The following is a 20,586-nucleotide window of genomic DNA, read 5'->3' on the forward strand; positions in this document are numbered from 1 at the left end:
TTTAAAGTTTATGCACAATGAATTTAAGTTAATTATAAATGGAAAGTTTGCTTGAATCCAAATTATTCTAAATATAAGTAATCACACTTTTACAACAATGTGTAAATAATATTGGAGTCGAAAAGTTTACTAATGTAAAAAAAAGTTAAGCATGATCATGAAAAGAATTCAATAGTCAGTAATATTTGTTGTTTTTGAGGTACCATAGGCTTGTCTTTTATGTAGTTATGAAGCGCGATGATATCTTAAAGACCTTTGAACAAACCCATGAAAAGATATCTGCATGTTTAGTTTTTTCAGTTGCCAGCAAGTGAATATTCACAAATTCAATTAAATTGTCTTTTTATTGCTTCACGCAACAATTTCTTTTTTAATCTTACTCGTTACTGCTGTTAATTCAGTTTGGATTTGCTGGTAATTTGTGGATTCCGTTGAAACTTTTATCTAATCAGTTTAATTCCAAGCTTTAAGCTGGCATATCAACAGAGCCAGTCAGCCAGACCCACTTTTTGTTGGCATTAAATCACAAACAGGCAGTTAAAAATAAAATAAAAAAGATTCTCCTAAAATGCCACAAAATTACTTTTAACTTTTCGCTGTTTCCGTTTCTGTTTCCTACACGCCAACGCTTTTAATTAGCCAAATTAAAATAAACCAACAGAAGTGAGAAACAGAAAAAAAAATTAAAAAGAAAAACACAACGAGAGTTTCAATCACTTAAATGTGGGTTATTTTGATTTGTGCGTGCAGAGTTCTAAGTCTGCAAATAAAATTTTAATCTATGGGATTTAAACATTTTGTTTAACTGCTGAGGATTTTCAGCAGTCTCTCTGTTCCGTTACTTAGTCGCACTTACTAAGTCTTTAAACTGTTCCAGGCCATTAAACCTAAAAAGCCGACGGGCCGGTAACCATTTTTGTTTATGGCTTGGCAAATAACAAATTACGCAAATGGCTTGTAAAAAATATTGACATGTACGAGAAATGCCACAACAAGACCAAGATGTGGAGCCTCATTTAGGAACTGCTGTTCTATAGCTCTCTCCTATCACTAAATATGAACAACATGTTTATGGCTTTGAGGTGGGATTTTTTATGCCATTGACATTTAGTGAAAGGCCTTATGTAGACCTGCTTGTGAAGCCCACAAAGACTCATGAAGGGGAAGTAAGTTATAAATCAGTAAATCAGTTGGTAATTCGATTAGTAGGGTTAGCTTCAGACTGTCTGGCCTATAAATCAAATTATTTGGGAAATTGATCATTTACTTTACGGCCTAAATGTCTAATATTCATTTTCCCCAAAAATAACTGAATATTTTTAATAGAGTCGATCCTTAGCAAAAGAATGCAGAGATTTAAATTGAAAAAAGTATAATAAAACTTACCTTGCAGCTATAGACACCTTCATCAATGCGACTGGCTTTAGTAACGCCCAGAATGGCCGTGTATACATCTTTTGTTTCCGGTGGTAATACCGTAGTCCAGATCTCCCTGCAAAGATCGAGATTCCGGGTATAGTTTGTGTTAGTCGATCTGCTGATAGACGGGTTACGTAAGTACTAGCTGGGCTAATTAGCACAGACCACTTTCGCTTTTGCACTTGTGTCAGATTCACATTTTCACACCCAACAAACACACAGACCAAATGAATTGGAGCAGATGCAACTCCCCCGCTAATTGACCCACTAATAGCGGCTCACTTATCATTTGGGGGCTAAAAGAGCAGATGGTGTATGGGAGTGTGTGTGAAAAATCATGGCTAATGTGAAAACAATCGCGGATGCTGCGGTTCGTAGTCAATTAGCAGGCAACATGATTCATTCGCGAATGTTTTTCAAAATGTTTTCGATGCCGCATCAGTGGTATTGTTGCTAAATTCAAATTTGGATTTGGTTGCATGCATAAATGGGTCGCAATATTGGCTGGCAAGCTTGCAGCATTCCCCGAGGCAGAAAGTCAATGAATGTTTTGCTTTGATTTATCTAAAAAGTATACGAGTACGTTGATTGGATAGACGGCGCGTTAATTAGATTGGAGACGAACAAAAACTCGAGTACCTGTGAGAATAAATTAATCGGAAAAACTAATGGTAAATTTTATTTATTGAGTGTGCAATCAAACACCTTGGAACTATGGTAAAAGAGTTTATAAAGGTGACTTTTAGAAGTCGCTTATTGATTTCCCATCCCTAATTTCCCACTTTTAATCTGCGTATATGAAATCCGAGACTCTTTGTAGTTCACCGCGCTTGGCAACAGTATAAGAAAAGTTGCGTTCATAAGCATTTGATAAAGTTGCAATCAAGGTAAATAATTAAAATATGCTGAGCTGTGTCTGGCAGATAGAAGGTGCTTAGTTGCCAGTTGCCTGTCTGCCACTTGCCCCACACTGCCACTTAACCGAGATGCAGTAAGAGCGTGGTAAGTTGTGGAGGGCAAGAGAGACTGGGGAGGAGCCTTCAAGTAAATCCCATTGCAAAACCAAAACCAAACTCTTGCAGTTGGCAACAACTTAAGTGCTGTTTGAGGTTTTTGGTAGCAAACAAACAGGCTTTGCAGCCAGCCCAGGCTGTCACCATTCCCCTCCCCGCCTTTTACAGATTGCCCCTGTTCAACTGGATGGAGCCGCATGCTTAGTGAGTGCATTCCACTAATAACTTTTACGCATGGATAACGTTGGCAGCAAGGATAACAGCTTCATAACATTGAAAAAGTGGCCAAAAACCGCACAAAGCGAAAGTGCGGTTTATAGTATATGGAGTAAGAGTGGGAGTGGGAGGGGAGTGGGAGTGGGAGTGAAGGTGGAAGTGAAGTGGAGGTAGAGAGGACTTTAAACCACAGCACAGGTGCAATGGCCCAAGCTGCGTTCCAGGAAGCTGCTGTGTATGAGGCGTGGCATTGCCGAGCATACAAAGCACTTAACCTACAATTTGCTAATGGCTAACGGCACAAGATTTTGCCAGTGCCTGCGCCTGCCTGTTTCCATGTTCGTCGCTGGCAACGCACCTTCAAAATCAATTAAACGGCAACGGAAGTAATAACATTCTGTGCAGGAAGTGCGTAACGCTTAAATGCAGCACCAGCAACGCTAGCAACGGCAACCACAAAAACAGCAAAGCTCTGTCCTCGTTTACTGCAAATGAGCAACACCAACAACAACAACAAATGTAGCGATGACGCACAGGAAGCAGCCTTAGTGCTGGTTACTTCTCGACTAATACAATTACATACTGCTAAACACACACACAAGCACCTACATTCGTGAACGCTACCAACAGAAGATAAAACGACTAACAACAGCAACAGTTAACAGCTAACGGAACCCACAAACAACAGAGATGCACACGTGAGAATTTGAAATTTATGGCGGGTGTCAGAAGGATTGTACTAGCAACGTGGCAATGTGACCGCACTTCTAACCTTAAAATATACCAAAAATAGTACGCCAAATAAAATGTACGAAAATGTTAGTTGTCCTGTTATTACTCATTTAAGACTTGAAAATATAAAGTAAATGTATAGTCTACAAACAAATTAGTTTCTCTCAAACTATTCTTTCACGCTAAATTTCTTTATTTTATCGAAATTTTAAAATCTATTATTTAAGGCTGATATTTGGCATTCTTGTAAACAAGAATTTGCTGCTGAAAGGTGGAATTTGTAATTATCAAATATTACAGTTTGAGAAAAGAACGAAACCCTTTTTTAAAAAAAAAAAATAAATAATGGAATCAAATCTATTGAATGGGTATTGCTTTTGCCATTAGTATTGCGGTTAGCTTGGCTATTCCGGTGAAGGTTCAACATTCAAACCATATTTCCTTATATTATTTAAAAACTGTCCATATTTTTTTTGTAATATTTGTCATCAAAGAAGTGAAATAGTCTATATAGTGAACACGTGATCATCTCTATTAGTGATGCCATTTGTGGCACATCGGCTACAAAAGAATTTTTGTTGTAGTTCGGCATTTGTAAGCTAGTAGTAACTCTGGGGGCTGTGGCAGCTGGCTATAAATGCATTGCTCTGAATGTGTTTTATAAAAGTGTATGCATGTGTGTTTGTGTGTGTGTATTTGGCATTCCAATAACACTTGCTCGAAAGTAGTGGTACTCAGATGGCTGAACTTAAACTGTAACTTTTAGCATGCTTAAAAATTAGAGCTTTATGCAGATTGGAGAAATATTTGTAAGTAAATAAAGTTCGCCACCTCAGACACTCAGAAGTAATAAATAATAGTAGTCCAGTGTATACAAAAGTTACAATAAAATAAGCCACACACGTTGCCAGTGTAACTGAAAAATTATGTTTATTTTTAAGTTCACTATGCATAAATAGTTTCAAGGCATATGTTTTTGTGGGAGACCTATAAAGACAACAATAGCTGTAAGCGATCTGGGTCGTTGTCAACTGGATGAGCGCCAAGTTGTTTTAGAAGGGAGGTGGTAAAAAGAGATAGAGAGAGAGAGGGATAGAAAGACATAGGAAAAGAGGGTGGAAACGCAATAGGGATTAGATTTTTATATGATCAGGCGTACCGCTAAAGCCTTCGGGCTTCCAAATACAAATCCATCGCAATGGTTTTATGAGTTCATAAAATTGGCATGTATGGTAGGTGTTTACTCTCCTTGTATTCTTTGCCCACTTTCCTGGCCCTCCTTCCCGGTTCGGTGATAGCGTGGGAAATTGAAATTGTGAAGTTACTTTTCTGCTGAATGTTTTATGCGTTGCCCGTGGAATGCTCGTAAATATGAATAAAAATGTGTTACGGACCGATGGCCTGGACCAATGCATTAAAGCTGCAGGCTCCTATAATCGTAACTTGATTATAAATACGATATACGATACACCACAGAGCCGAAATTCAAGAGCACAGCATTCGAATACACACAAACAGAGTCTGTGTGTGTTTGTGTGGGTGACATGTATAGGCTTGTCCAGGACCCATATAAAAACTTTATTAAACGCAACTACGCATAAAAATAAAATGATGACAAAGTACGCGACGCGCTTCCAGTCTCTCCTTCTGTTGTCCGATGTCCCGTTGTCGTAGCCCTTTGCGTGACTGCGACGCCGACGCTAGCATTTTTTTTTTGCTATCTTCTGTTGTTGTTGTTATTGGGCTGGGGCGCACAATTCACTTGAAGTTGTAACAAATTTCATTACAATCGTAACAAGAAAACGTGTCTCAACAACTAAATTGCTAAAGCCAAAGCAAAGACAAAAATTGCACATAACTAGACTGGCCAGAACTTGGTAGCTGGTACATGGCCAAAGGCTTGATTGGCTTTTTACAGAGCAACAACAATTTCACTTTAACTGTCTACTGTTAAAGTGCACAAGCCTAACAGCGGTATGTAAAGCTTTAACTTAACAGTGCCAGCCCGCATGTTAAAGTGTCGCTTGTCTCCGCTATAGCAAACAAACTACACAATCCATATATTGAAAATAGCAAACGCCCCCACATTTCGGAGTTCCCATTCCTCTTCATTCCCCAAGAACTCCTTAACTGCTTGCTATATTATTTGCCCCTTGGCATATTGCTGTCATACGATGGATTTTGTTATTGTTATCATGGCGGTATTTGCCTTTTTGTTTGGGTCAAACCGGCAGCAGCATTTGCTTACTATTTTTGTTTCTTTTCTGCTGACAAGCAGCTGCCTTTTTCGACTTTCCCAATTTTTATTGATGTGCGTTTTAGGCGTCTACCCAAATTGTGAGAGAGCTAACATATATCTATCCAGACCTTCGCCCTACGGCAGAGGACTTGAGGTGTTAGTGAATTTTATTCAAATTTGACGCTAATCAAATGACACGTGACAGGGTTGTCGCACGTCTCAAGGGACTTCAGAATTATTACAGATGAATCGAGGTATGGAAACGATATTTACACTTACATACAGCTTCTTAAAGAGCTCAATTTGAAAATAGTATCACAAATTATGGCATTTTCTTGATTTATATGACACAAATGTGTTAGATTGACAATGGTAATCACAAGAACAGAGCGGAGTTTATTTCTAGATAAAGTTAAAACAGTCTGCGCATTCAGCAGTAAACATTTAAGATCTCTATAAACAAATTAATTGTGTAGAGACTGTCCGTTTTTAGAGTGTTTACGATAAAGTCCTTTATTGGCATTAAGCAGAATCAAAGTAGCAAAGACATAAATCCTTAAGAAGTACAAAGTTATAGTTATAGATTCTAGGGGCCATATTTGTTAACGTTTTCAACAATTTGACTATGTGTTTTGTAACAAGAACGAAGTAACTAACTAACTTTTGCTCGGATAGTTTATAATAAGGATTGTGAGTCTAGTTACTGGCACCAGCAGGTGCAGAGGTGCATTGGCTATGCCAAGTCTTCAGCTACATCTATTACATCCAAATGCTCGTCATACTTGTGTTTTTCTTCATTCAAGTCCAACGACCGCCTCTGACGGTCTTCACGCGTCCCAGGAGACGCTTCTTCCACTTGCAGAGTGGGCGCCATGTACGCGCGACCGCCAGACGTCGCCAGCTTCATTTGTCCGTCGCTGTGCCAGCAGGATTAGCCTCGCCACCATCAGCTGAATCGTCAATTGCCTGCTGCTCAATGGCCTTGGATGCACTGGGATCCGCAATGCTGCCAAAGTAGTTGCCAGTGGGCTCAATGTCCACCACACGCTCCACGTCGTCCAGTTTGGGTGGTGCTGGCACCGTTACCATAAGTATGCCGTCCGCCGAGAATGTGGCACGCGCCTGTGTGGCATCGTAGTGCCGGGGCAGCTTGTAGCATCGCGTAAACTCGCGTGTAATGCACAGCTGCCCCTTATCGGCTCGATCGTCCGCCTGCTTGCCCTCCACGCAGATGGTGTCGCTGTTCTTGGCTTTCACCGTGAGCTCTGCCAACTGGAAGTGATGCACGTCCAAGACCACCTTGAATGTACCCCGACCCAGCGAGTCAGGCTCTGTGCCCGTCTCAATGACCACACGGCCCACCAGGCACGAGCCGTGACACCAGGCGCTGTCGTCCACCCTCAGATGGAAATCCCGAGCGCACACGTCCATGTCGTGGGAGAGATGGTAGCGACGCTGGCGGCATTTCGGCTCGCCCGTTGACCAATGCCTCCTCGGCGGCCAGTGAAAAGGAGCTCCGCCGTGTTCGTGCTCGTGCTCGTGCTCCCAATCCCAGTCCCAGTGTATGGGCATGGTATGGGGTTCCTTTCGATTCGTGTCCTGTTGTGAACGGTGTAGGGTCTTGTGTGCTGTGTGTTGTGTATGGTATGTAGTGTAAAGTTGTGTTGATTCGTTGCACACGGAGCAAACGCGTTGCTTTTTGGCTAAGTGCGCCAAAAAAACCGTTGTCCTCGGCCTCCTTCTACGCTGCTCGACTCTTACTAACTAACTAAACGACTAACTAACTAGCTAAGTAGCTAAGCAGCTTGGAGGACATGATCCGATCGAAACCGAAAGTTTATGAATTTATTCAAACCGTTTCAATTGGATGCGACTGTACCTATCGCTGGGCTAGGTAACAACTGCGCTTTGTGCCATTTCTAGAAACCATCCAATGCCCCGCATAAATATTGCAGGTTCTCAAATGCTCCACCACCACCCCGATTACTGCCAAATACGCTCAAATATACTCGAGAGGGGGTAGAACCGAGCTACCCCAAAGTCAAATTGTTTGATCAATATTTGTTGTTCTGAGTCAAACGCAACCCTTGCAGCTATTTTTATACCCCCAAATGGCGCCAATGGGTTGGAAACTATCTTTAGCTTCACAACCCCAGACAAGCAAATGGCAGTTATGCGATAATGCCCTCAGTAACATTATGAAGCAGCGTTGAACGAGTTTATGCAACTAATTGTGGCATTGTCGCCTCACATTGTACTCGTAGTCAGCGACAACATGCCTCCGATGAGTGTCTCTCTCATGCTGTCTACGCATCGCATTGGGGCAAATGTAACTAATGAAAATCGTGACCCCCACTCGGCACGTCTCTCATATGAGTCTGAGACATACTATATATACGCACATATAAGGACATTCGAATACAGGGTACAGTAGGTATTAGTTCACAGCAGTCGAGTACAATAATACAATACAAATTCTTATGATATTACAATTTTTAGAAATTTTGTAACATTAGTCTGTATACCCCAAAAGAAAATTATGTTTTGATAGTAGTTGAAAACAATGCTTAAACTAATGAACATTAAAGAGTTCTCTAAATAATAAACATTTGCGATTAAGAAATCGCATCTTTAGTAGATATTAAATTATTACTTAAATATAACTTCGGTAATGTTGACTGCAGCACCCTGTTTATCAATTACATATGAACGAATATCTGAAGGAGTCGAGTACAACAAACGCTTCTATGGCCCTAGACAACACTGACGTTGTCAAGACATTTGCTCTTGTGTTGTTGTATCGTTTTTTCTTCTGCTGTTCTGGTTATTATTGTTGTTGCTGTGCAGTTCGGACCCGAGTCGAGCCAATTTGTAAAATAACGAAATATATATATTTTACTTATATATCTTGTTGGAGGTCAGACAGTTTTGTAACTTTGCTGCTGAAATTGAATTTCTGCTGTTAGCTTTACAGTTTGACAAATTTTTAGCAAACAAGCTAAGAGTAACTGCAGCTTTTGACATGGCTAAAATGACAGGACATTGTGCACCCTAAATACAAAGTGAAGATTGTTGTAAGACCTGTTCACTTTTGAAAAAGTGGAGCGCGTCTGCAAACTTCGTCGAAGCTAAGAAAAGCATGTAAAATAACTTATTATCGTTTTTTTTTTTATTAATTATAGTAAATGGTTTGAGCTATTTATATATTTACGTTTAAAAAGTCGCTTACAGCAAGCACTTAATAGTCTTCATTGTTAATTAATTTTTAATTTTTTCATTTTTTACAAATCGGAATTATCAAAAGAATAACTAACAAACGACAGTTAAAGCGTGCGACTTTAAAGAATTTGTTTAGTTTATAGACCGACAAATAATATTTGAATTGAAGAGATTCAGAAAACAGTTTAAACAATTTATCTATAAAAACCAAGATAATTCATTTTGTAGCATTACTTGCCATACAAACCTGATAATTTTAACACCTGCAAACAACAGACGAGTCTGTTTTGTTGCATTTCTGTTCACGTGCTTCGGAAATTTACAATATTGTGTCATCGATATATGTATCTATGAAAATATAACATGGCAAATAGCTTTGTGAAACCTAACGAGTTGAAAAGGTTTCCAAAGACGTTATCAGTCGGCTTCCGCTCGCCAAACAGATCAAATTAAATCTCTCTGGTCAAAAGTAAAACAAATTGTTTTAAAGTGAAATATGTATTACCGGTATACCAAATATTTATAATGGAACTCTTTAATTAAAGTGAACTTAAAAAGATCTACTACTCGTACAATCGATACACTACTAACGTGAGTTGAGTTAAATGAAATGTAACGGCATTAAACTATTAGTGTACTACCGTTGCTCGCCCAAGTTCTTATCTATATAAAAACATACTCCTTGCCCAGATTACTTAGGGTTAATACACGAAAGCCCTTAATTGAATTTCATGCATATAGGATTACCCCGGAGCTCCGCGGAGGTCGGTAATTCGAGTGCCATAAATATATACATTACACCAGAATCGAATAATATTTGTTAAATGCCCTTGGCTACACTGAACTTAATTGGAACATAAACAGCTTTCTAACACTTAATGAGAGCAACAGCCCCAGTTGTCTCACATTGGGGAGTGGGTGGAATTAATGGTCGTGCTTTACATACTCGTATATGGGCAGTCAGCAGGGCGACACAGTAAGGGGTGGGAGGTAAGATGGAAATGTATGGGAGAATGCGAGAAGGTTTGGATGCTAATCAAAGTGTTGGCCCTCGCTTACCATAGTTGGCCTTCGCGATGGTTACGAGAGAGGCGTCGCGACGTGATTGGAGAGTAATTGCATTAATTACACAGCTGAAGCTGTGGCACTGAACAGAAGTTAACTGGGTCAAAATTGTGCAAGTTAAAGGACTACTAGATCAGCTTTAAGCTAGCACTGTGAGGCTATTAAGCAGGTATGCAAAATATGTGATGATAAATCATCCATTGAATCTAGCCCTCTCCTTCCTTTCAGACGGGTGAAATCAAGCATTACAAATTTACTTATTTCCGGTTATTTTAGTACGCAAAAGTCAAGTCAGCTGAGGCCAACTAACGAATGTAGAGGAGCTTGGCTAAGACTGTCGGACAGGACCCAATGTTTAGTCGTTTGTGTAATGCGAAGTTAGTAAATGTCCAAATGAATGACTTCACTTCACTCTAGTTAAAATATTTACTCATATTTTGCTGCATCCGTTGGGGGGAAACATGTGTTTGTGGCTTTCCTACAGCCACAATTATTTACACATCGTCGCATCCCTGTGCTGACGAGAAATGGGATGATGAGAAACCCAAACACGTGTAATAACGGATGTTGAGGCAGTCATACTCATCACTTTGCTATATTGGGGATAGAGTCATTCTTTAAGGTTGGTTTGGGATTCTTTAAGTTAAAACGTCGGAAGAAATTAATCTTAATAGCAAGGTAATGAATAAGACACAATGCATTTTTTCATTACTAGACAGTTAAGATTGCTGCAATGAATGTGCTAGATATAAATATACAAGATTATGAGTAACTAAGAAAAAATTAGAGTGCCTCTTGTTAATATGAATTTAATTTAATATGAGTTTCTGCGAAAAGCGAAAATGGAGGAAAGAGTTCTAGGAACTCGCGCCACATCTCACACCATGCTTGAATTCATTTGTTATGCCGCCTGATGAGGCATTTGCACCCTTGCTTATGCTTATGCGCCCGGGTTCTTATTGTGCAACAAATTTAAGCATCATGCTTTGAGGGGCAAATTGTCAAGGCTACATGGCCCGTTAGTTGTGGCTAAAGCTAAACCCCTAGAAACCCCAGTCGGCAGACGCAACAGCAGTCGGAGCAGTCGTCCAAGTAACAACCCCTCGTTAGTTACGGCCATATGCTTTTTATGTAATATGCCACAAAGCAGATGAACAGTAAGAGAGTAAGAAAACGAGAGAGAGAGAGAGAGAGAGAGCGAGAAAAGGATGAGAAAGAAGACGCACATGTTCAAAGGTTGAATGAATACACGTCGTATGTGAGAGTAGTGAATGCCACACAGATGTGTTTCCGCTTCTGCCCCATTCTAGGGGTTTATGATCAATCATTCGCCTTGGCTGACTGCGGTTAGGCTGGACCAAGTCGTGGCTCTGTTTTCTCCAATAGAGGATGGGGATGATGCGTCGGCGTCTGACAAATCTTTATCTTTGCCTTGACTTATTTATCCTTTTTGGCCGTTTCATTTTTATTTTGCCAAGGCTTTTTATGTCATGTTTATTGATGTGTAAAAGTCATAAAGTCAAATTGAACACTTGTGCTGCAAAATCCCCCTCGATTCGCATCGCTCTCACTCGAAAATACATATTCAAGTCGTCCTCTCGTGAAGCTGTCACATTGGCGTTACAATTTCCTTTTGGGTTTTGCCTTTTTCCATGTTTCTTACTTTAAAAAGTTAACTAAAGGTCTGTGAAAATACCCTGTAAAATCAAAGATTCATTATGTTTTAAAGCGCAGCTGACTTGAAGATATCTACTGTGTTTATTGTGGTTATGTAGCATTCTAATAATGATTGACTTCCTCAATATATGAAGTATAGTCTATTATTTACTTAATGGTCTCCTATTTGGATAAAGAAGAGTTATAATCCTTTTGTCCTGATTATGTAATATAAGTAGTAGGCAATACTCTGTAGCTTTATTATATACTATACTAGCAATTGTTTTATAAGGAATATGAATAACTCTGGTTATTCATTCTTTGAATGTCTTGTGTTTGCAGATAACATCGGGAGATGATTTTTAAATCAGTCATATTTTCAACAATATATTGTACAACTACAAATACTTAACTTTCACACGGTATATTCTAAGCGATCAACTCTTAAGTGTACAATTTAAAGTTGGCAAGTACTTGTTTTTATAGTTTTCCATTTGAATGGTCCACAGTGATAGGCAGCTGTTTAACGCCATGTTGCACTTACCTCGTTGCCTTAGTGGCGTTCACGGGTGCCCCGTCTTTGAACCATTGGAACTGCATACGCGATGAGCCTTGGGCTGTGCAGGATATGATAAATTCGCTGTCCTCGCGCACAGCTGCTTGTGGTTGATTGACGCTCAAGTCCTGCAATGAAAGCAAACCACACGCAGTTTCAGTTCACAATATATTCACTAATTAGACGTACAAGAGGGACACGGTTGAGGGAAGAGGTAAGGCATCCAATTGGGGCTTTTTGAGGGTTTCGCTCCCTTGACCCCTGTCAAAAGGGGTGGGGGCGTGGGCTCTGAGGTTTCCGGCTTGACAGTTATGTTAATGCAACTTAATTGCTGGTGGCGTTTGAGGCCCGATGGCCTCCTGATGAGGCCAATTGTTCATCTGCTTGCACAATTAATAAATAATTATTTTCGATGGATGTTGCCAGTCGCCAGTCGCAAGTGCCAATTGGCAAGTGGCAAGTGCCACACGATTTATATATTTATGTGTATATATTCACTACGTTTATTTACCCCCATTGTTTTTGTGTATGTTTATATTGTCTGCCGAGTGACACAAGTGCCGCAACAGTAAATAATTTAATGTTTTATTTATAACGGAAATAAAAGCAGAGTCATCTATATTATGCAATGTTCGAGTAGTGTATGCATATAATAATTTATTATTTTTATTAAAAAAAACATCCGATAGCACCTACTATACATTCGTGTATCTATGATGAAGTGGTTCACTTGATTGATTGGTGAAAAGTCCTATCACATATTTCTTTACATTCATGCATATTCCTCTTTAAAAGTGTCAAATTTCAATGTGTCATTGAAATTGTTGAAAAGTTCAATTAATTGACAGATGTGAATTGAAAAGATGATTGAATGGTTTACATTTTTGCTTAATATGTTTTTTTATTGGCTATGCCATTCAACAGATATGAAGTACTAAAAAATTCTTGTTTAAATTAAATTTCTTTTGCTTCTTATTTAGATGGTTAGGTTTCAAACATAACATGCTATAGCTACACTCCTGTCCAAAATTAAACGAAACCCCTTAAAGTTTTCGTAGCAGAATGGCAAAACGAAAAAGAGTGAAATAAAGTATAAAGAATAATAGCGCAAAGAGTAATGAACATAATGTGCTATTTTTATACCCGCTACCCATAGGGTAGAAGAGTATAATAACTTTGAGCCGGCAGGAAATAAATGTACTTATAGTATATATTCTTGATCAGCGATAGCAGCCGAGGTGATCTAGTCATGTCCGTCTGTCCGTATGAAACATTAGATCTCAGATAAATTTTGTTTTAAATTTTTGCCACGCCTACTTTCGTCCCCGCAAATAGAAAACATAATAAGCGTAATCTTAAAGCTAGAATCGGGAATTTTATATATATATATATATACAATAGTCTTTGCGATTCCTGAAAATTTGATTGCGGTTAGATAAAAATTGTCGAATTTATTAAAGAAATTCTTTTGTATGGGGAAAACGCCTACTTTCTAGGGGTCTTAGTTGTTTTGGCTGACAATCTAGTATTGTACACTTTAGTATATACCGAATATACAATTTGCTATTTTTAGTATTTTTGTGGAATATTATTTTAGTATATTTTCAGAAAAATATTTCAATATACTGTTTTTATTCAAAATTGGTAGCGTGTATCTTACAGTCAACTGTCGCTTTCTTACTTGTTGACTCTGTTTGCATCTCTTGTTTTCAAGTAACTGCAATAAAAGCACATACGCTGTGTATCGAAACAACCTATTCTATATTTTGATTTTAATTTACAGCTTTCGAGATTGAATTTGATTATTTTAAAAAAGAAAAGTTTGAATCATATTTTTTTTTTATTCATTCGCAACACTCACCATCATGTTCAGCGGTGGATTCTCATCGAAGTGATGAAAGTTGGCGACAAGTGTAAAGTTTCCAATGCGTCCACGTTCCACCATGCGAGTAATGACCTCTCGAATGCGTTGTGAATCACCTTTCACGCCAAAGAAATGAAAGGTTATGTCCAATCGATCGGTGGTATTTGAAATCAGTTCAAGATCGCTTATTTTCGTAATATTAAAGTTGCGCAAAACTCTTGTCAACTGCAAAACATTAAAAAAAAGAAAGCTTTTAAATTCACATTGATTTATTTTTCAAAATTCACTGTTGACTCATGACAGTGTTTATTATTTTTTCGAAAGCAACAAAAATATATATAAATTTTCTTCCCAGCATGAGTGGCAAGATTAAGCACAGTACAACTCCCATAACAATACGCTGCAGTTGTGAAAGGTAAAAAGATGTCATCCCATAATATATTAAAGCGGGTGAACAGCACAGTGGACACTATCGTTCACTTGGGTGCACTTAAAGTGCTGTTCGTTGGATTTCCCCTTGCACTTTTGTTATCTTTAAAAAACTTAAAGTTGCAAGTTTTTTCTTTGCCCGCTGAAATTGGTTATGAAATGCAATTTGGCTTTTGCCTAACGAAACTTTTCTATATTTTCTTATTGTTATTATTTTTCCCTTGTGTGCAGCTCTGTGGCTTATAATCTGGGAACAGGAATTGGGTAGCGAATAGTGTAGACTATGCAGTGTGTCTAGCTTATCCTTATTTAAATGATTATGCATTATGTTAAAGTCCTTTGCTCGTACAGTTGACTTGGTCCCAATGCGAGGGTCGTTGCTCTGGCTATGCAGTTGACTGAGGCCAAAAACTTCTCTGAAAACTTTTGCACTGTTAGTTCGCCACAAGCTATAACAGCAAATGCGACCATTTGCTTAAATATTAATATTATTGAGCTATTTCTTTTTCATAGACCAGCTTTTTGAAGTCAATGACATTTTAGGCTGCGCAAAAACGACCACAATCTTAAAAAACAAAAATGGCAAAAAAGTAAAAAATACTTGAAATATTTTTATAAGCATGTGCTTCGAGTCACCAACATTCTAAGGCTAACAATTTGGTACACTTTAAGTCGATGGACGTCATTAGAAGTACCGTTAGCTTGACAACTTTTGGCTAATATGGCAACGCTTCATTTGCCACTAGAGTAGCACAAAGCGGACTAGAAAACGAAAGATACCAAAAATAAAAGCTAACTAAAATGCAATTTGAGGCATATTCCCGGAAAAAATGTGAAATAATTTAAGGAGAAAAACGGAATAGAGGAAACTGAAAACGGCTTCAAAATGAAGAAAAAATGTTGATTCAAAGGGCAAATCCAAAAGAAGTGGCAAAAGATACAGTGGATATTCAAGTCCGCTAGACTAAGCTGTGCACAACGAACCAGCTCAAAGCAAAGTAACCAAGACGAAAGGTTGATTAGAACGCAGCACAGTTATTTTCTTTTAAATAAAGGTATAAAATGTAATCTTCAATGCAATGATTCAAGATTTAAAGAAATGTTCCTATTTGTATAGAACTTTGTTGTTTTTCAGAATTTAAAATCCATTTTTTATCCAAGAACGAAAGACAAGTTTGATATTAATTAAAAATCTAAAAAATTTCGTTATGAAAGCGAACCAATTACTGATTTTAATTATCGAAACATTTAAGTATTGTATAATGTGGCAGCTATCAAAAAAAAAACATGCAATATATATTGAGCACTGAGGGAGCTCGAACAAATTGTACCTCGTAAAATGCGAACATTATTACATGGTACATCCAATGTATTAAATGCATAATTTGAAAGAAAAGTAATCAAACTATTTAAAATAATAATATTATTGTAATGATAATTATTAATGACATTTAAACTATTTCCCAAATATATTTTAAATTGTTTTGCCCTTTAAGATGGCTGGGAGTACAGGATATAGCCACATTCTGAAGTTTGCAGTATAAAATCAGAGCTGACAGCGGAAAAGAAAATTTCTTTTTGTTGCCTCTTTTGAACTAGCCTTGAAGTAGCTAGTTTGAGAAGAGCGAGAGGGAGACAGAGAAGTATGGCTAGAAAAGGGAGAAACTGTAGGAGACGTGGCGGCAATCAGCCGCTTATTGGTAATTATTACAATATTTTTTTTCACGCCTTCAGGACGTGTTGCCTGAGCAGCCATGAGGCACTTCAATTGCAGTTTCCATTGGCCTTTTAGCTTATGTACAAGTGCATATAAGTATGCAGCTATATATTTTGTAATTACTAGTGGAAAAGTAATGTAATTTCATTGCTCTAATTAAAGCGCAACGTCGCCATAGTGTGAAGGGAGGTATTCGAAAAAATTAGCACCGGGCTGCATTGTCGGGGGCGCGCAAAATCAACAATGCAACGTGCGTCACAAAAGTGTAAAGTAAAGCTCAGAATGGTTCCGGGTATCCACTTTCCCTTCCTCACTTCTCTCCATCTCCATCTCATATTTGACTTTTTCCCGTTTGCCGTTTTCCATTTCACAAGTGGCCGTCAATGTCGTCAACGTGGCCAAACTTCGCTCAACTTATGTAAATATATAGTTACGGAATTAATCAAAAAAGTGCAACAGAGAATGAAGAAAAATGAGTAAAACCAGGCTGCCACGAAAATGAACGACTCATTGCTACTCTGGTGTCGCTAATAAGAACAACTTTTGGGAAATGAGCATCTCTGAACTTTTGTTTCACTATGACGAATTAGTCTGTCTTTCCATTTTGCAGAAATAAAGGGTATAATGAAAAAGAAGCACAAAGTTCCGACCACAATACAAACAGCGACGGCAGAGAGTAAGAAAATAAATATTTTCGGTTAATAAAAGGGAACAATTTTTGTTGCCACACTGTGCGCACTCGCTTTTGTTTTTTAATAAATATTTCTCAAGTGAAAAACTTGCGAGTGTGGAGAGAAAAAATGTGCAACAGTCAATGCTCTAAAAAGTGGCGTTGGTAGTGCAGAAGAGTTTGCCAGGCGGTGCAACATAGAGTTCAGTTCCTGGTTCCTGATTCTAGCCTGATTCCTGCCAGCATGTTTCTTTATGGTTGTTGGGCAAAGTGTTTTCAGTTAAAGTGCAGCAGATTGTTTATTCAGAAGTTTTGTTTATGGCGGCTTCTAAGTTTTACAAATGCGTCCTACGATGTACTCAAATTTAAATGACAATATACTCAAAAAATAGCTTTATTAATGTTAAAATAATTTTGCAAGATTTCTTTTACATTTCCGTAAAATGCTAAAGTAAAATTGCAATTCTTAAAGTCATTTATCTGATAGTATGTAATTAGTATGACTATAGCCTCATAATAATATAACCTTCATAGATAGACGCATTAGGAAATCGGAGTTACTCATTTTTTTTTGCGAGTATTCACACACACTCGTTGAACTGACAAGGAGTTAACATCTTGAACCACAGTGATAGAGGCACATTGTGAGCATTGGCTTTTTGCCTGTCTGCCTCTCTGTTAGCCACATCATTTTTATCTCAACGCTGTGCTAATGGCATTTTAATTTCAACATTCGAGTGTGAGAACGTGGAAAATCTTGAAGGCATCGCTTTCCGTGTGTTGCCGGGGAAATCTGTTGGCAGGACGTTGCCGTTTAAACAGAGCTTCAGAATATTTTCACAGTCCGCAAAACATTTCCATTTTATACTGATAAAAGATATGCAAAGTAAAATAATTAAAGCAAAAGTGAAATGAGGAAAACATAAAATGCATATTTATTTGAAACGCCGCGGCGGTTTCTTAAATTGAGATATTTCCCATTTCTGCGTACCTTAAAAGAATGCAACATAATTCTAAAGTTGCTTTTGCAACAAGACATTATGGAGGAGAAACGTTTGAAACATAATATACTCAAATGAGTACAAAGCGAATCCTAAGAAATTTGAAGTAAACTTTCCTTTGCTATTGCCAAAAACAGTCAAGAATTTACCGTTACCTGGTCAGAGAAACTTCAAAACTAATGAGTTTTAATTGCGAAATTAAGTTTACTTTTGTCGAGGGTAAATCAGTTACGCTAGCTTTCTCAAGTTTCTGTCAAAAATAACATGACAACCAACTTATTTAGTGTTACTTGCTTAGAGCACTGCGATTAGTCAAGCTTTCTCATGCCATAAAATTAAACAACACAAATGTTTATAAAAGTTCCAAGCGCTCCCATTGAAAATATTCTAAAATTGATACTTTAAAGTAAACTAAAAGTAGGTTATAAAATTCATTCAGCTTTTTAAGATTTAATAAACGAACCTAACTGGTTCAGTGACACCTCAAACTTTTCGGACTGAAAATTTGATTGGTTTATTTTTTGTGCGTCCAAGAGAAGCAGTATTCCTTTAATATATGTATGTATATGTATGTTTCGGGCTTCAGATATTGTACTTAAAGCCCCTTCCCTGAGAAGGCAAAGTCAAAGCAGACAATTTGTTAACTAAAATGGTAAATTTTCTGTCTTTTTGTAATTCATAGCGTTTCGTTGTTGCTTGGCCACTTTCAAGGACTAACTTAAGTGTGAATTATCTTCGCCTTAATCTTGGACTCCGTTTCAACGTCTTAGTCTATTGCGACGAAAATGCCGGGAGTTGTGTTTCTAATCGTTGTGCCCACTGCAAATTTTGAACGAGAGTTGATCTATGGTAAGTAGAATGAAGGGGAAGGAAATTGAATAACGCGCTGTGCGCTAATTAAATAGAAAGTTACAAAATTTGTACATGTTGCATCACATTGTGGCATGCTACATACTTTTGTGAGTCTACATGCGGTGCTTAGGCGCATAATTATGTTGTTTAGTGGCGTTATTAATTATTTTATGACATCGTAAAAGTGTAAAACTGTTTGCTGCGCCTAAAAGCACGCTACGAATTTTGTTCACCACAAACAGAGGGAATCTGTGTGTGTGTGTGGGTCTGTAAAAGAATTCGTTTAAAGAGGCTTGTACGTTTACTTTTTGCTGTGTCTAAAAATTGAATATTAAATTTTAATTAACAAGCCTGCGAGTTGGGTTAAGTGTTACAGCATGTGGCATGAATGCAGTAGGGGGTTGTGGCATGTTTATTTACACATACTGCTGTGTAAACATGCCTCTTCTCAGCGAAGGGGAATGTGTCAAAGTTTAGACGCCACAGCGCAACGAAGAAGTCTTTTGGCCCGGTTAAAACTTAATCAAATTTGTTGGTTCTTCTACATAAGCACATCAACTTAATTTGTGTTTATTCGGTAAAGTGAAGCTGCACGACTTTCAATTTGTTCCGTTGCAATAATGGGAGTTAGGCACAAATTTGTAGATAAACAAGCAACTAATATATAACAAGCAAGGATATCGGCACATTATACATAATATAAATAAGTCCGCTAATTCATAATAACGTAATTAAGATTTATGTCTGAATGATTTAATTTTAGAACTTCTTTTTCTAAAGCATTTGCTTTAATTTTGCAAATATTTTGTTTAGCATCAAAAGTGTACATCAGTGCGAATTAAATTAATAAACAAGACTCCAAATGCCACAACAATTAAGAACCCATAAAGAATGTACGAAAATACATTTATTTTCGGCATAAAAACTGCAAGCAACAATCAACTGTCATTAAGCAAGGCTATTAATTTATCATAATCAAAGACAAAAATGTCCATAATAAAAACCTATCAAAAGCGATAATTTATGAAACGCATTCCAGCATAAGAAAAATAAATAAAATGTGTCGACTTATCAGGTTTGACTCAGTGAGGAGAGTGTGTGTGTGTGTGTGCGTGTGTGAAGCTGTGCTATTGCTATTATTAATCAAATATTTATTTAAATACTTGCATACATACATAGGCAAAGTAAAACAAGGCGAAGGCAAGCGCTGTCAATGGGCGTCATCATTAATTTTGTTTGTCGCCATGACAGTGGCTCCAAAAGCTGATAATGACAATGGCACTGTTGATGAGTAGCCAGCCAGCTGAAGAGATCGAGTAGGTGGAAAACATATACGCAGCAGGGGTAGAGTTGCAAGGAGAGGTTCTGCTCTGCCGCTGGGCGTGAACAAAGTTGGGTCAAAGTCAAAGTCAAAAAGTAAAATAAATGACTTTCTTTTAGGAATGTAAAAGTGAGCAATGAACATGCGTTGCCAGGCTGAAAATTTGGCCAAAAAGAACAACTTGACATGCACATATACTTCGTATACTTGTGTCAAGTCATTGAAGAGCCGGTCGAGGTGCCAGACATAAATCACAGGGCTCAATGCCATGCCAAAGCGTTTCTCGAAGTCCTCCTCAATTGGCTGCTAAGACGGAAAGAGTGGCAGGAGAAGAGATGAGGGGATGGGCGGGCAATACGCCAACTTGGGGACTTGACTTGGCCAAAACATAACTATGGGTAACAAAGACTTGGCTACTCATAGGAAAATTTGCTGTTCTGCACTGAAACTAAGCACATTTAAGCTTTATTTTGGCATTTGTCAATGTGCGGGGAGTTATATATAACATTTCGATGTCTGTCTGTTTTCCTTTTGCTCTCTTTCTCTCTATGTCTGTATCTTTCTCTGCCTCTCCTTGCATGCGTTAGTATAATAAATTGTGATCCTTTGTGTGGTTT

General features: G+C 38.1%; 3 protein-coding genes across 8 annotated transcripts in view; 1 reads left to right on the forward strand and 2 right to left on the reverse strand.

The window, feature by feature from the left end:
* Positions 1-20,586, reverse strand: part of LOC117564697 (uncharacterized) — a 177,700-nt gene that overhangs the window by 30,419 nt on the left and 126,695 nt on the right. For all 3 annotated transcript variants that reach the window (XM_052002190.1, XM_034243572.2, XM_052002191.1), the window contains 3 exons: positions 13,977-14,204; positions 12,104-12,243; positions 1,387-1,492 (listed from right to left, as the gene is read on the reverse strand). In XM_052002190.1, the coding sequence (XP_051858150.1) occupies positions 1,387-1,492; positions 12,104-12,243; positions 13,977-14,204 (474 nt within the window). The remainder of the gene's footprint in view (positions 1-1,386; positions 1,493-12,103; positions 12,244-13,976; positions 14,205-20,586) is intronic.
* LOC117564702 (heat shock protein 23) lies at positions 6,372-7,236 on the reverse strand. Its single transcript, XM_034243580.2, has one exon. The coding sequence runs from the start codon at positions 7,189-7,191 to the stop codon at positions 6,523-6,525; it is 669 nt and encodes a 222-aa protein (XP_034099471.1). The 5' UTR covers positions 7,192-7,236; the 3' UTR covers positions 6,372-6,522.
* The window catches only part of LOC117564698 (uncharacterized), a 44,424-nt gene continuing 33,114 nt past the window's right edge, over positions 9,277-20,586 (forward strand). For 2 of the 4 annotated variants that reach the window (XM_052002199.1, XM_052002198.1), the window contains exons 1-2: positions 9,277-9,429; positions 18,479-18,645. In XM_052002199.1, the coding sequence (XP_051858159.1) occupies positions 18,582-18,645 (64 nt within the window). In that variant the 5' untranslated portion in view covers positions 9,277-9,429; positions 18,479-18,581. The remainder of the gene's footprint in view (positions 9,430-18,478; positions 18,646-20,586) is intronic. The other 2 variants (XM_052002197.1, XM_034243575.2) reach the window with 2 other exon arrangements.

This window comes from Drosophila albomicans, chromosome 2L (genome assembly GCF_009650485.2).
Source record: "Drosophila albomicans strain 15112-1751.03 chromosome 2L, ASM965048v2, whole genome shotgun sequence".
NCBI lineage: Eukaryota > Metazoa > Arthropoda > Insecta > Diptera > Drosophilidae > Drosophila > Drosophila albomicans.